The 16,210-nt window shown below is 38.6% G+C and overlaps 1 protein-coding gene across 5 annotated transcripts; it reads left to right on the forward strand.

Annotated features, from left to right (window-relative positions):
- Positions 1-6,492: 6,492 nt before the first annotated feature.
- Positions 6,493-16,003, forward strand: LOC121515864 (C-type lectin domain family 4 member M-like). Of its 5 annotated transcripts, none has more exons than XM_041796799.1 (8): positions 6,578-6,625; positions 6,988-7,076; positions 7,452-10,649; positions 10,747-10,941; positions 11,217-11,906; positions 12,539-12,684; positions 13,412-13,521; positions 15,410-16,003. In XM_041796799.1, exons 5-8 carry the CDS (start codon positions 11,237-11,239, stop codon positions 15,546-15,548), a joined length of 1,065 nt encoding a protein of 354 aa, XP_041652733.1. In that variant the 5' UTR covers positions 6,578-6,625; positions 6,988-7,076; positions 7,452-10,649; positions 10,747-10,941; positions 11,217-11,236; the 3' UTR covers positions 15,549-16,003. The 5 variants fall into 5 exon arrangements, with proteins under 5 accessions (XP_041652731.1, XP_041652732.1, XP_041652733.1 ...); XM_041796801.1 differs by having other exon boundaries at positions 7,452-7,590; positions 10,428-10,941; XM_041796797.1 differs by lacking the exon at positions 10,747-10,941 and having other exon boundaries at positions 6,493-6,625; positions 7,501-7,590.
- The last annotated feature ends 207 nt before the right edge of the window (positions 16,004-16,210 follow it).

Here is a 16,210-nt window from a genome sequence, read left to right on the forward strand (position 1 = left end):
CCATCCCTGTGCAGCAGTCCCTCTCAGCTGCAGTCAGAGCGGCAGATGTTCACCCCTCCACATCCAGACTGCAATTTAACCCCTCCGTGAAGCCACCTTGACAGTTTTTCAGTTGTCTCTTATGGTGTATTTAAGTTGTTAATGTAGTTCATATATATAGAAAAAATTCTTAATAATGTTATGGTTAAAAACAGTCATGTTTTACTGTGACTTTTAGTAAGCTCCTAAGTGGACCGTGAGGTTTAAAATTAAGCTAAACTAAACAAAATTTATATATAAAAAAAAAACAGAATAATAAATAAATCAATATAAACAAAATATGATGCACCTCTGCCAGAGTATCTCTTTTGAGTCATTTTTGCCAGCCCCAAGCCCAGATGAAGGAGGAGGGTTGGAATTGTGGCATTATAAAAACAAGAATTGACAAGAAAGTCCATTAATAGTTCAAAACATATTTTGGGTGTTTTTACTCACTTTTTGTCTCTCTCATGATGTTATTCCTCTCTCCTTCTGGATCCATGACAATTAAATGCATATGGCCAATTATGCAAATTAGGCAACAACGTAATTTAGCGACTTCTGGCGACTTTTAGGACAGCCAATAGCTACTTTCCTTACTGGGGAGTTAGCAACAGTGGGCTGGCCATTCCATACTGTTAATCTTGTCGGTCTGGAACTAAGACGCTGCTGGCTTACAGGTGTGTTTGGGGTCAGTGTCTTGTTGAAGCACACATTTCAAGGGCATTTCCTCTTCTGCATAAGGCAGCATGACCTCTTCAATTATTTTGATGTATTCAAACCAATCCATGATCCTTAGCAAAAAATAGGCCTGACACCAACATCCCCATGGCATGGTGCTTGTGCCCCCATGCTTCAGAGGCTTAGGTGGACTGTAGGGATAGGTACCTAATTTGGTACTTTTATCACCGACCAAATTGTGTCAGTACTACCGAGTACCGATTCACGTAAAATCAAATGGTACCATGTTTCAGTACCTAAACGCATCCTTGAGACTGCAAGAGAGTGGAAGAGTAGTCAATTTTCCATGCTGGACAGGAACGCAGCATTGCACGCACGTGAGTAATGACGTCGGTTGCAGCTTACTGAATCAGCAAAACAAACGTGGCTGATTGGAAGCGGTGAAAGGCGGCGCCCGACTTTTCAAATATGATGCAGGTTACGCTGCAATATTTGTGACATGTCGTTTAATGTTTACCACGGCAAAACTTCTAATCTGAGGAAGCAGTGTGATGATTGATGCTTCAGATCAGCTCCCGGTGTTTCCTGCTCGTTCGCCTCTCTCGCCCTCTCTCTCGTACCGAATTCTCACTTGAAACACTGTGATTTGCCCGTTTATCATGTGAATATCAACCATGGAAATATAGCAGATAAAGGGACACACTTGTCCCTCACAGAGACCGAATTAAGGCACAATGTGGACTGCCTAGTGTGACTGCATCCTAAAAGTTGCTCTCCATCTCTCTAACTTGGTGCAGCTGGCGCCGTATGAAGCGTATCGACAAGTCAAAAGTAATCTAAACCTTTTGAACTCAAACATTTACCTTTTTTATTGGTGCCTTCAGCTATTTTCATTAATTTCCTATTTGCTAAGCTCTTATTGTTCTTGGTATCGCTGATGTATCTCTCTGTATATCAGAAGTTTCCTACTTTCTTTCAAATGAACAATTTTTTTCCAAAAAGGAAGCAAAGTACCCTGTGCTGATAATGCACAGGGTACATGATAAGACACCCTTTTAAACCTAAGTACTGTTTTTAAAACAACCTCTCTAACCCTGAGGGTTCTCTGATAAACAGCATGTAGTTTTAATATTAACTAAAATATTTTTCTCCAGCCTCTAAAATAGAAAGAAACATGTCATGAAAACCCTGTGAAAACTTTAATCCTTGGCTTTAATTGTAAATCACTGCCTTTGCCCATAAGTTCACGCTCAGCTGGTCAGCCATCATCTGTAACACTGCTTTGAGAAGAGGCTAAAGAGGCTAAAACCATGACCTCTAAAACCCTGTACAACTTCTTTGGATAAGAGCAAACCCAAACAATGCCAGCCCTTCTGGGGGAAAACAGTCCATAAAAAATGAATGGCAAAGATCGGGTCACAAGGGGTGTAAAAGCTTAAAATATGAAAACCGTATGGTTAAATGGTTACTGGCAGCCAAAATCCAATGGGCAGTGAGATAAACATATAATTTAGGACATTTATGAAAAAAACACTTGCTTTGTAACAATATGAAATGAATCTGAAAATGAGGGTGAAGCTTTGCTAGCAACAGCAGCAGTGTAGTGCATCAGCATTGATGCAAGCTGGGATTAGTGAGAAGCACGTTATATTTCAATACGTCACTGTGTTGAGAGAAAGAAAGAGCTGTGATTGGCTGTGGGAGCTGTGGGAATTGGTATCAGCCTGCTATCAGCTGATGATGCCTGGGGGTATGACTTCCATAAACCAATGCTAAACTTCATCAATATTAGACAGAATGAACTAGGGCAGAATGATTAAAAATTACATGTAATTGCAACTATTTTTGCTCATGTTGCTAATTTGTTATCAATTGCTTCATTGAAGGGGATTATCATTTTTATGCCATGTTTTTATTAATAAAAACATACAAAAAACAAGAAAAGAAGGATTTTTGTGAACCATGTTAAAAAAAAATTGGCATTTGAATGTACATGAAATCTCTGCTACTGCAGAAAATGAATTTATTAAAGTGGTATTTTGACATATTTCAAGTAACACAAATATTGAAACTTCTGCAATTTGTAAATTGTAGGTGTCCTTATTGTGATTTAATCTAATTTGCATTAATTTCCCAGCCCTAGTTTATAAACTTAGACCTCTAGACTTAAATGTAGAAATTTCATTTTTGCATGTGAATTAAATTCACTAATTTATTCATGATTTTGAATATTAATAATTTGGTAGCACAGATTTATATTTTATTTAGGTTTTCTTATAATGAACACTTCAAAAGAAATTCTCATTCAATATTCTTATTTTTCCATCTTGTTTACAGAGTCATACTTTTTCTGACAAGGCCATCCTTGGTGAGGTTCTTCCTCATATGTACGCTGTCTGGTAATGGTCCTACTGAGAATAAAAATGATGAAAACTTACTGAAAAAGTAAAAAAAAAAAAAAAAACAGCTTTGAAATGATTCATTTTAATATTGAAAAAATATTAAATATTAAAATATTGAAAATAGTGAATTCTAAAGCTTCAGTTTTGAAAACATCTATATTTGAATGTTTGATGAAAATGTTTTTTTTTTTTTTTTTTGTATGCTTTTATTTTAACTTATAAACATGGTTTTAATTAAGGTGTAACTTTACACAAAATATCCAGAAAAGTGAACAAATTTTACTGGTCAATTAACATGGTCCAGTCATAAGAGTTAAGACCAAGTCAAAGTAAAAAATGTGACTGGACACTGCCAAAAAAAAAAAAAAAACCAAACCAAAACAAAACATAAAATCTCAAGGTCCATTAAAACAGCAGATATTATTCTGACTAAAACTGGAATGAAACTAACCAAAGTTCTGGTTGAATATCTACATTTCTAAATGTGCACTTACCTCGGAGTTGAAAGGATAGAAAAGAAGTGAATATCACTGTGTTAATATAAAAGTGCTGCAATCATGGGTTACAATCTGCAGAGATATTTATTGTGCAGATAACAGGACACTCCTTTGGTCCATGTCATCAGATGTTTGTTTCAGTTATTACTGGACTTTCTGTTGTAAGGCTCCAGTCCTCCATCTTCTGCAGTTTCTCTTCCCTTTTTTACACAAATTACCCTCCTACTGAGGTCAAATAAAACTGTGACCAAATTATGGGAAAGAAGTATGAGATATCAAGCTCAAACTATAAAAATGTATGTAGAAGTCATCAAGCATGTACTCAGACCATCCAACCCAGAGTCTCTTCTAGGCTGTCTCCAAAATTAATGGTGTTTTATTGATTTATGCTACCTATACCAATGTGCTACTTTGAGTTTTGACACATACTTTAATGGTTAGGGTTAAGGCTGGACTCTGCTATTGTTTAACACAGCGGTAGAAATTTTATGGACGAAGCAGCAGAAATCGTCAGAACATTGTCAGACTTAAAGAACTGCAACCCTTTAAAAGAACAACCGGACATTTGCTTTAGACAACCACATGTAACCTGTTTCCCTGTTATTACAGCCTGATCGATACATTTTACACTTGACAAGACCTTGAAAATGACTGCAGGCAGACATTCTGTTAATTGACTTAGTGAAAGCTGTCGAAAGAAACATGGTAAATGGACTTCAGCTTGTATAGAGCTTGTCATCATTAAAGTCATTTTGACACCACAGGTCACACCTACCCATTCACACACTGATGACAGAGATTGCTATGGAGAAATGGCCATTTAGCCAATCCCATTGGTATGCTTCCATATCCATTTTCACACCACTGATTCAACAGTGGGAGCAAGCTGGGGTTATGTATCTTGCCCAAGGACACATCAACATGTGACTGCTGGAGATGGCTGGAATCAAACACAACCTTCCAATTTGTGAGACAAGGACTCTACCTACTGAGCCACAGTCACCATTATAAAAACTCTGAGCTTTTCCCTACACATGTGTATAACACCTAAGTTTAACACATTTAACAGCACTCAGCTTCACATTAGCACCATTTATAAATTAGGCCATTAGCTTAGCAGCCTACAACAGCCAAATACCATCCTCCACTGAAAACACCAATGAATCATCCAAACAAAAAACTAACCAGTGCTAACTAGACATGGCCTTAAAACTCCACATTTCAAATGAAAATTGAGCCTTACCATCACTGTCCCATATTAGTCCTCATAAACTGATGATCTCAACTGTAACCTACGCTAAAACAGTAAATTCCAACTATCTAGGTGTCTTTGGAATAGTTTCAATGAAAGACCATCCACTGTGGATAGTTCAGTACAGTCCTTCTCCTGGTTCTTGCCTGCAGCTGAAGACTTCTGCTGCTACTTGGATTAGCCAGGAGGCGAGACTGAGACTCTCGCTTGTCCTCATCCCAGCCACTGTTTCGGTGTTTACTTTTCAGCTAACTTCAGTTCCATTTGTTTCAGCGTCTTTATTACTTGCAGCGATGACCAACTAAAAATCCTTCCATCCTGTCTATTTTGCTGCATAGTTTCAGTATCTCTAAAGCCCCCCAGAGATAGGCTTTGTTTGATGGTATCCACACTGATCACATCATTATTCACCACCTAAATTAGCCATGTACTGTCTATGTATGTAGGTCATAGTAAAATGACTTTGAGTTTATATTAAAGGATTTGTGAAAACACATTTTCTTGGTTGGCTGGCATATTTTTAAGCTGGACTGGATGGCCGGCCAAAGACCACTAAATACCGGCTGATGGAAACTCTGATCCAGTCCTTATCTACAATGCTTTGTCTGTTCTGTATTGCGGGAGGTTGGAGACAATAGCAGCAGCCATTTGGCAACAGGCAAAGTACACTGTAGACTGGATCAAACAATGGCATATAGAGACAGACAAGAAGCCACACTCACAGCTATGGGCAATTTAGAGAAACACCTGCTTACAGTTGTTGCTGCCAAGAGTGGCAAAACCAGTCAGTAGGTTTAGGGACTTTTATTTATTCACATAGGTCCAGGTAGGTTTGGATGACTTTTTTCTCCTTCTTTTAATGAAGTCATCATTTAAAACCTGCATTCTGTATTTACTCACGGCACTTTATTACTACAGTGAGCCAGTTTACAGCAACAACTACTGCTTTGTGACAGCAATGGTAACTCTCAAAGGTCAAATGTAAAATCCATGTTAGCAGTTAGCAAACATTGTTTGCATTAATACCAGAGTAGAGAAGATGAGCCTGCTGATAAGAAACTGGTGACTGGAGACATGCTCAGGTCGAATTTTATAGAAGGAGATGGCTTCAGCTAGCTGATGGTTTTTGTCAAGCTGGAGTTAAAGCAGAGCAGTTAGCCAGTTAACTAGAGCCATGATAGAGGAAGAGATGTATGAAGAAAGAGCAGCTTGTGCATAAAAACTGCACTCATGGACTGTCTTGTTCATACTATTCATGTTTCTTCATATTTATAAGGTCAATAAACCTCAGTTACACTTTCATCTCTTATTTCATTCACAACTAGAATTTGAACTGAGCAGCACACCACAGAAAACATAGTGGGCCACCAACAGATCCATGAGAAATGAAATAGTTGTTTTTCATGGTAAATAGGATTCACAAGGACATGTTCAGAAGGTTGTGTTAATACTTGAGTGCTGAAAAACCACAGAGGATGGAGGACTGGAGCCGTACACACAGAAAGCTCTTCCTGAAAACTGGTGAACTCTCAGTTCCTTTTTGAGAATAGTTTTGGCCAAACCTTAAGTGGAAATCTAACAGTAAGCATGTAAGTAAAGTACATATGTAAGGACTTTTGTCCAACCAGAGTTCAGTTTAAGAAAAACATCTGATGACATGGGCAAAAGGAGCTTCCTGTTATCTGTACAATAAATGTGTGTAGATTGTGATCAGTCATTGCAGCACCATTATATGAACACAGTCTAAGTGATACTCACTTCTTCTCAGCTCTGGGGTAAGTGCACATTTAGAGACTTTTTCAGTCATTTGTAACTAAATATTCAACCAAAGCTTTAGCTCATTTCAACTCAGTTTTAGCCATAATACTATCTGCAATATCACTGCTTCTTTTAAACTTGGATGACTGTGAGAAAGCTTCTTTCCTGTGGTGTGCAAATCACCTGCGTGACTGTTGCAGTGGTCTTAATTTATGCAAATATTCCTCACTATTTTACCTGCAAAGAAGGGTTAATTTTATAGGACTTTTGAGTGAATGTACTTTACACACTGTTTTCAAGGTTAAATTGAAGTAAACAAAAGGAAGGTTGGATAAAACATCAAAATACTTTAAAGTTTCTGTTCTCACCTGTAAAACAGAGGGACCATTATCAGAATGGATCTGATGGAGATCGATGACAGTGTACATATGAAGACGAGCCTCATCAAGGATGGCCTTGTCACCAAAGGTAAAGTATGAGCCTGTAACACACTATAACATAGAAGAATACAAATAATGATCATGTGTTGGAAGGGGTTTGGTGGGTAGGGGAAGCAGGAGGAGATAAGAGGGGGATGCAGAAAGAGGGACAAGAGAAACAACAAAACAACAAATGGAAGACAAATTTATGTCAATCATGGACAGAAACATATCTCCCATACTGTAGAATAAGGCTATAACATCAATAATAATGGTAGCAACATGTGAATATGCTAATGTATTATGATGAGTAGAATCCAGCTGCTGCCCACAGCAGTAGTAAAACTATGGTTCACCTATCAGGCCAAAATAGCATCCATTTAATGTGACTGAAAATATCTTACATGTTAATTTCTGACCTCAGTTGCAGTGTGATGACCACATTACTATTTATCCTCCCGTTGATCTTTAAGGAAGAAAGCCCTCCTCTAGATGTGCCTCTGTGAGTCTCGGATTATTGTGCACGCTCCTTTTTGCTGCAATTGTAGGACAGTTCCTCTACTGTAAGTATTTCAGTTGTCACTTTAAAAATACATTTTTTAAGCTAGCAATTCCCACCATGTCCTTGTATTAAAAAGTCCATATAGAGCTCATGTTTAAGATAATGAAAAACCACGACTATGCCTGACAGTCACGTGCCTTTGTGAGGTTTGACATTTAAAGTTTATTGAAAGTACTGAATCACCAGTAAAGTGACGTTACAGTGGTGGCTAATGAGGAGGGCTGGGCTGGCTTTTTAACATGAACTTGTACCTCAGTTTAACTTTGAGTCAGAGTGGACATTTGAGCAGTTAGAAGAAAATTCTTTAAAGTATTCTTGAGACATCACATTCATACAGACAAGGATTAGGGACATTGGCGAAGGAGTAAAAAAACTATGGCCAAGTGGAGAATAAAGTAGAAATTTTGAGAATGATGTTGAAACATAATTTCGAGATTGAAGTTGAAATGATGACATAGAAGTCTAGACGTGGTATTATAAACAGCAGATCTTAGATACTGTGTCTTTATGTGCTTAAGAGAAAGAATCTCTTGGTTGTTAAATCCAGTAATTAGGTATAGTTTCACATATTCATCTTTATATAGCATAAGGCATTTAGTAGAGACAGTCATGATCTGTTTGTTTTTGTCTCAAATACTCATACATCAACAGGTAGGGACATAACAGCTCAAGTGTCCCTCTTCCCATCTTATCACCTGTAGAGATGCACAGGTGATAGAGTCAACCCTGAAATTGTGCTACTGAACCAAACAAATGGGCCCAAGTGCAAAACTCAAACACAGAGGCAAAGTTCAAAGTTCATTTAATCAGTCCAAGTCGGTACACGATAAATCACAAGGCAGAGGTATCCAAAACGGCAGGCAAAGACGGAGTTAAATAACTAGGTACTGATCAAAAACTAACTAGGAACACTAGAGGGAATGCTGGAACGCTGACACAAGGACCAGACGATCTGGCAGGGAAGGAAAGGACTGGGGAGACTAAATACGCTGGGGGAAGGGAGACAACACACAGGTGAAACACATGAGGTAATCACAGACGCGGGGAACAGGTAGGGATGGACAAGAAGGAGCGACCTGAAAGGAGACAAGGTAAGTATACAAAATAAAACAGGAAACACAAAACACGAGGGACTAAAACTAAGAATACACTAAAATTAACCCATAGACATGACAGTACCCCCCCTTCTAAGGCCGACTCCAGACGGCCCAGGCTCGTCAGGATGATCCTTGTGGAACTCTTGGATGAGGCTGGGATCCACAATGTTGCTAGCTGACACCCATGACCCTCTTCTGGGCCATATCGTTCCCAATCCACAAGATATTGATGACCGCGACCCTTCTGTCTGACAGCCAAGAGTTTCATCCACCATCCAGGGGGGAGGAGGGGGTTTGGAAGCAGGGACCAAGGCGCTCTCCTTGACAGGCTTTACTTGACTGATGTGAAATGTAGGATGTACTCTCATGGGTCTAGGGAGTTTCAGTCTCACAGATACTAGATTAATAACTTTTGATGTAGGAAACAGACCAACAAACCTTGGGGCGAGTTTCCTGGCTTTCACTCGAAGAGGGAGATGTTTGGTTGAGAGCCACACTTTCTGACCAGTGCCGTAAACAGGTGCAGGGCAATGATGGCGATCAGCTCTCTCCTTGTACAGCGATGAGTTCCGCAGCAGCAATCACCGAGCTCTTTCCCAGATGCGTCTGCAATGTCGGGCCAAGGCAGATGGCACGCTAACCTCTTTTTCCAGGGCAGGGGATAGAGGTGGTTGGTAGCCAAACACGCACTGAAAAGGAGACAGTCCAGAGGATGAGCAAGACAACGTATTGTGTGCAAATTCTACCCACGAATGTGTTTGCTCCATGAAGCAGGATTCTGGGAAGCGAGGCAGCGGAGACCCGTCTCCAACTCTCGGTCAAGCTGTTCAGTCTGTCCGTTACTTTGTGGGTGGTGGCCCGAGGAGAGGCTTAAAGTCGCACCAATCAAAGAACAGAACTCCGACACCACATCCCTAGGGAAAACATTCAGACGAAACATGTGATACAGCAGGGCCTTGGCCGTCTCCTTGGCTGAGGGCAACTTGGGCATAGGAATTAAAATGCACCATTTTGGAAAAAACGATCCACCACTGTCAAGACAGTGGTGTTACCTTCAGAGACTGACAGGCCAGTGACGAAGTCCGCAGAGATGTCGGACCGGGGCCGGTGTGGCACAGGAAGAGGATGCAGTTGACCTGCAGGAGGTTGATGAGACACTTTATTTCTGGCACAGACAGGGCAGGCAGAGACATATTCTGTTACCTCCTTCTCCATAGAAGGCCACCAGAACCTTTGCTTGATTACAAATATTGTCCTTTTGACTCCAGGATGGCAGGAGATGGGGGAAGAGTGTGCCCAGTGGATGACCTGAGAACGTAACTCAGAGGGAACAAACAGTCGATTGTGAGAAATACCAACAGGGGGAGCATTAGCTTTATTAGCCTCAACCACTTTGTCTTCAATGTCCCAGGTAAAAGCTCCAATAAAACAGGCTTTAGGAAGAATGGTGTGAGGTTCTTTGGGAGACTTTACCTTAGAGTACAGGCGAGAGAGAGTGTCAGGTTTAGTGTTTTGAGAGCCAGGATGGTAGGAGAGGGTGAAATTAAATCTATTAAAGAAGAGGGCCCACCTGGCTTGACGTGAGTTGAGTCTCTTGGCTGACTTCAAGTATTCCAAATTCTTATGGTCTGTCCAAACGATGAATGGTTGTGCTGCCCCCCCCAGCCAGTGTCTCCACCCTCCAAGGCAACCTCAATGGCTAACAGTTCTTTATTTCCAACATCATAATTCTTTTCTGCAGAGGAGAGTTTACATTATAAAAACGCACAGAGATGGAGCTTACCATCCGAAGCAGACCTCTGGGACAGCACCGCGGCAACTCCAACATCAGATGCATCAACCTCCACCACAAACTGCCTGTCTGGATTCGGTAGAGTGAGGATGGGAGCTGAGGAGAATCTTGACTTGAGTTCTTTGAAAGCTGTCTGCCTGAGGAGTCCATTCGAATGGTCTGTGAGGAGAGGTTAGAGCATGTAGGGGAGAAGCAACAGTGCTAAAACTTCTCATGAATTTCCTGTAAAAGTTGGCAAATCCTAGAAAACGTTGTACTTCCTTTCTAGAGGTAGGAGTGGGCCAACTTTCCACAGCAGCCACCTTTTCAGAGTCCATCCTAAACTCTCCTTCTACCAGAACAAAGCCCAGAAAGGAAACACTGGACTGGCACCTGCGCCTTGTTTAAGGCGGACCAGAACTCTGGCGGCCTCCCGACCTGGAACACCTGCGTGCACAGTATCTAAGATCTGCTGTTTGTAAAAGTGAGTTACGAATTTTTTCTCGTCATTTCAGCTCTAATCTCGACATGCCCAAAATTATTTTCTCCTTTGAAGGTGTCACTAATTCTCTTCTGTAACTTCACAACAGCCCAGACATACAGATGAAAAGACAGACATCCCCAAAACACAATGCTTCCACTCCTCCTCTGCCTGGGGTGTGTGGATGCAAAAACATGAAGATGAGAGGAAACCCAATCAAAGATGAGGAATACTGTAAAATCCAATCATCTCAAGAGCTTTTTTTTTTTCTTTCACAGATTACACTTTCATCAAACCCATGTCAGCAGACCTGATTCAGACGGCTAACAGCACTGGAGAACAGTTAAAGGCTGCATTGAGTAACGTGACAAAAGACAAAGAGCAGCTGCAGAAAAGCTACAACACCTTAAAACAAGAGAAAGATCAGCTACAGACAAACTACAAGAATTTGACTCAGATTAAAAATCAACTTGAGAACAGTTACCAATCACTGTCCAAAGACAAAGATGCTTTGCAACTCCGTTGTAACACTCTGCAGAGAGACAAAGATCAGCTCAGGAGTGATTACACTAGTTTGGAAACTGTTAAAGATCAGCTAGAGAAGAAGGTTATAAAAGTAAGAGGTGACCTGACTAGAGAGAGAGACGCACTGCAGGAAAGCTACAACACCCTGAAACAAGAGAAAGATCAGCTACAGACAAACTATAACAGCACTCAGAGGAATCTCAACAACCTGCAGAGAGAAAAGAATGACTTACAGACTCAGTTTAACACCATGAGAACAAACAGAGATGAGTTACAGACAAGTAATGCTGCACTGAAGAGTGAAAAGGACCAGTTACAAAGAAGCAAAGACAGCTTGCAAAGCCAGTTTAATACTCTGCAGAGGGAGAAAGATCAGCTGAGGGCCGACTACAACAATTTGACTCAAGTTAGAGATCAATTACAGCAGAGAGTCAACGCACTAGGTAAGATGTACTGATAAAAAAGTCTGTATATACAGTGCTTAACAAATTTATTAGACTATCCTAACCCTAACCAAAGTAAGGTTTATGCCACAGCTGCCCTAGATTAACAGCACTGAAAATTACCAAAATCATTTTTTATGTTTCTGCAATGGTAATACATCAATATGTAGAAGCTCTTTAAACCAAATGATATTTTTAATGCTAAAATGTAAATATTATTGTTTTCCATGAATTTTCAAATTTACTGATTTACTAAAAAAATGAAAAAATAGTAAAGCACATTAATATTTCTTGATTAATATGTCAAATTATAGTTATAAATTGCATTTCTGAACAGAAAAATGAGTTTTAGTGGTTGAATGTTATGCTCGATTAATTTCTGACTTCTCAGAGAAGCCCAGGGAGCCGGCTCAAGTTTGGGTGAATTCAGTTTGAAATCCCTCATTCCTGTTCAAAATGGTAAAACGTGGAGCTCACTGAAAATGAAAGAGTCGGCATTAAAGCACTTCATGATGCTGGATGGTCTTTGAGACAAATATGACAGGTGGTCTAATAAATTTGTTAAGCACTGTGGGGTGGTGTTTATAAGCAGACAGTGATGATTGGAGTCTCTCTTTTCTCTCATTATATAGTCAACTCTTGTCCAGGAGGCTGGAGAAAGTTTGATGGCGGCAGTTGTTTCTATGTTTCAACTCAAAGACGTACCTGGTATTCAAGCAGAGACTTCTGCATCTCCCAAGGAGGTCGTCTGGCGATCTTAAACAACAGGGATAAAATGGTAAGGAAGAAGAAAATGTGTTGGATCAGAGAATTAATAAAGCAAATACCTTCAGGTTTCTGACCAGATTTCAAAGATCTTTTTTTGTTTAATGAACCCATCACTCAAACTTTATTAATATAGCACAATTAACATGCAATTAATGCAGCACAGAGTCCCTTACACACAAAAAATGACACTATTTGTAATGCATGTGTGAATTTTAAAGGTTGTGTATTAGAGGTGGGAGAAAAAATTGATTCTCAGATACATTGTGATGCAGAGGTGGAAGATTCTGAATCGGTTTATAAATCCAAAAAATATAAAGATAATCGCTAATAATTTAAATATTTATAAATGGGAATCGCAGAGACAAAATGGTGGAACTCTGACAAAATTACATTTTAATGTCTGTAATTTTAGATAAGTTCCAAAGATGCTGCTACTATTGGTTCAGAGCAATTGCAAATTTTCAGTTTACACACATCTGCCTTTAGAGGATAGTGGAAATTTAATAAACACAAATGTAATGTTTTTATTATGTTAGACACAGTGAGAACAGAAATGTAAAAAACAAAAAAACACATCAATAATTGATTAAGAATTGAATCATATCTATAAATCTTAATCAAATTGAATTGTGAGGAGCCTAAAGATTCCCACCTCTACTGTTTATATTTCAAACAGTGAAGATTTGACTCAAATCAATTTGCATGTTTCAGTTTTTTCATTCTTGTTGCATTAACAGATGTTTGTCAACGGGTTGCTGAGACCAGGTGTAGAAGCCTGGATCGGTCTGACTGACAGTGGTAGTGAGGGGACCTGGAAGTGGGTGGATGGGTCCATCATCACAACTACGTACGTTTTTACAGCCAAACCACACAAACTTACATCTTGTTGGATCAGGACACTTAGCAGAACATCTCAAGAGATTCCTGAACTCTTCATCATTAGATGTTTATTAAAATGAATCATGTTACCTTATAATATCTTGTTTATAATATCTTAGCTCCATTACATAGAAATATCACAGGAAGTAAAGATCAAATTCTACATAAATCATAAAAATCTTATGAAATCTATGTTTACGAGCTAAGTAATATTTATCTACGTATATAAAATGATTTTAACATTTTTTATTGACACATGGCTGCACAGTTGTTTTCTACTATATTTTGTGCTGTGCACATGCTTTCATTGTACAGTACAGTTGTAGCAACATTTTAAACTGTGGTTCAGCATGACTATTTCAATTTGAACTAATCAACCAGGTCTGCTTAATCAGGAGGTGATGCACTTACAGACTCATTTTTGTGTAAAGGCCAAGTTTGTTATAGCTGACTAAAACTAACGTAGTTACTAAAAGTAAAATGTAAAAATCACCCCAATTAACTGAAAATAATAGAAACAAAGTTTTTAAAAGAAAGAAGGAAATCAAACTAAAACTGTATTGTGTGCTTAGAAAGCTGACTAAAATAAAAAAAAAAAAATAGAGGAAAAAGGTCCTTAGTTTTAGTCTTTGGCAGCAGCTGACTGAGTAACTTGAACACCCATCATAGGAAGGATTAAATGCTCTGATTTGATTGGAGACACAGTGGTAGTTTTAGCTCTTGAGTTGTATTCAAACATCAGCTTTGAATGCAACTGAAAAGTGTAGAGTGGCCTAATTAATATGTTTTTAATACATATTGTTTACCTTTCCAGGCCCTTTTGGGTCTTGGCCCGACAAGGATCTAAAAAGAAAAAAAAAATTTAAAAAAATGAAACTAATATTAAGCATTTTTGCAAAATAAGAACTAAACTAATAACCAATTAGTAAAAAAACTTCACTGAAAGTGAAAACAGAGAAAAAAAAAATTGAAAAAAAGAATGAAAATCCAAAACTATCATGACCCTGGCAGAGAAGAGAGTCCTGATTTATCAAACTTGTGTAGCAACTGGCATAGATTTGTGTAAAGACACAATCTTACTAGGCCAAGTACATATGTGATTTATAAAAAGTGCATGTCTGACCAATCACGGTGTACACGGTGTTTATAAATACCACGGCTGAATGGAATCATTTAAATAACACACTGCTAGATATTCACAGTTTAGCCAGCTTTTCCTCCATAGTTAACAACATGGAGATATGAAATACAGCAAAAAAACCTGCTCCTTTTTTATGGATTCAGGTTCCATGTCAAAGAAGTAAGGAAAATTAAGTATTTGTTGTTTTCAGCCTCAACAGTGACATTAAAGTAAATTAGAAACATCTCGTGTGGAAGGAAATCACTGCTGTTGTTAACAGTGTTGTTGAGGATAACCAAAGTCCAGCTGATATTTGAGTATTTAATTTAGATATCCATGATATCTAACTTGTATATCATATTATCATAGTTGTTTACAGTTTACAATACAACGTGTTTAAAATGTATGTACACAGGCTCAGACCTGGTGTGGGACTTAAGCGTATTGCTCATGTACAGATTGGTAAATGCAGATCTGTGCCTGGAAATGACCGTACACCCAAATTCCATGTTTGATAAATACGGAGCATGGATGTTAATATTAGTGTTGTCCTGTTTGAACATGGTTCATGGGGCTTTGAAAGATTATAAAAGTAGCCTGAGGTCTCCACATAGCATTACTGTATTTGTATGCACACGATACTCTTGCACTTACCAGGGCTTCTGGTCACCCTTGAAGTCAGGAATAATGTGTCTCACATAGGACTAGTTAATTTCTCTGATATCTTACTCATCAGATTCTGGCAGTCTGGGCAGCCCAACAGCTGGGGAGGAAACCAGGACTGTGGAGAAATTGTGCAGAAAGGAAACATTGGAGAGTGGAATGATGAAGGTTGTTCTTCTGAAAATGTGTGTGTGTGTGAAATCCCTGTGTAACATACAGTTAACCTGTTCTGTATTTACACATCTCTATATATAACTATCCCAATCTAGATTGCAGATGTAAAATATTATATTTTTTGCTTTCTTGATTCAAAACAAGGAAATCTTAAAGCAGTGATCTGTTATAAATTTTAAATATTGTACATTTGGTTGCTGAGTGGTGCTTGATGATAAAAAAAAACAAAAACAAAAAAAAAAAAACTGATTTTGTATTCGTTGACTGATGCCAGACTGTGCTGTGGCTTTGGCAAAGCTTTATTTGACAAATTGCCTTCTTTATAATGAAACTGAATACATGTTATTGAGTGTGTATGAAAGTTTAATCCAGATGATGTTTGCTATGAAGTATAAACGTTCAGAATTTACATGCATATTAATACTGTACAAACTTATGATAACTATGTCAAAGGGGTACAACACAATGTCTGTTATGTTTCAATAAAAATGTCTAATGCTAAGGACTGTGTCTGTGTTAACATTTCACAACATTTACAGTTAATTAACAGTTCATGAATACAAATCTGAAACAAACCCTAAACCCTGTATCTTAGGGTAAAAAAAGACATGAGGTCTACATTTATGTGTTTACTTCACAACTGATTTTTAGATCTTTTTTGTAACATTATATAATGCACTATATGGACAAAAGTATTTGG

Source organism: Cheilinus undulatus, linkage group 10, assembly GCF_018320785.1.
Source record: "Cheilinus undulatus linkage group 10, ASM1832078v1, whole genome shotgun sequence".
Taxonomy (NCBI): Eukaryota; Metazoa; Chordata; class Actinopteri; order Labriformes; family Labridae; genus Cheilinus; species Cheilinus undulatus.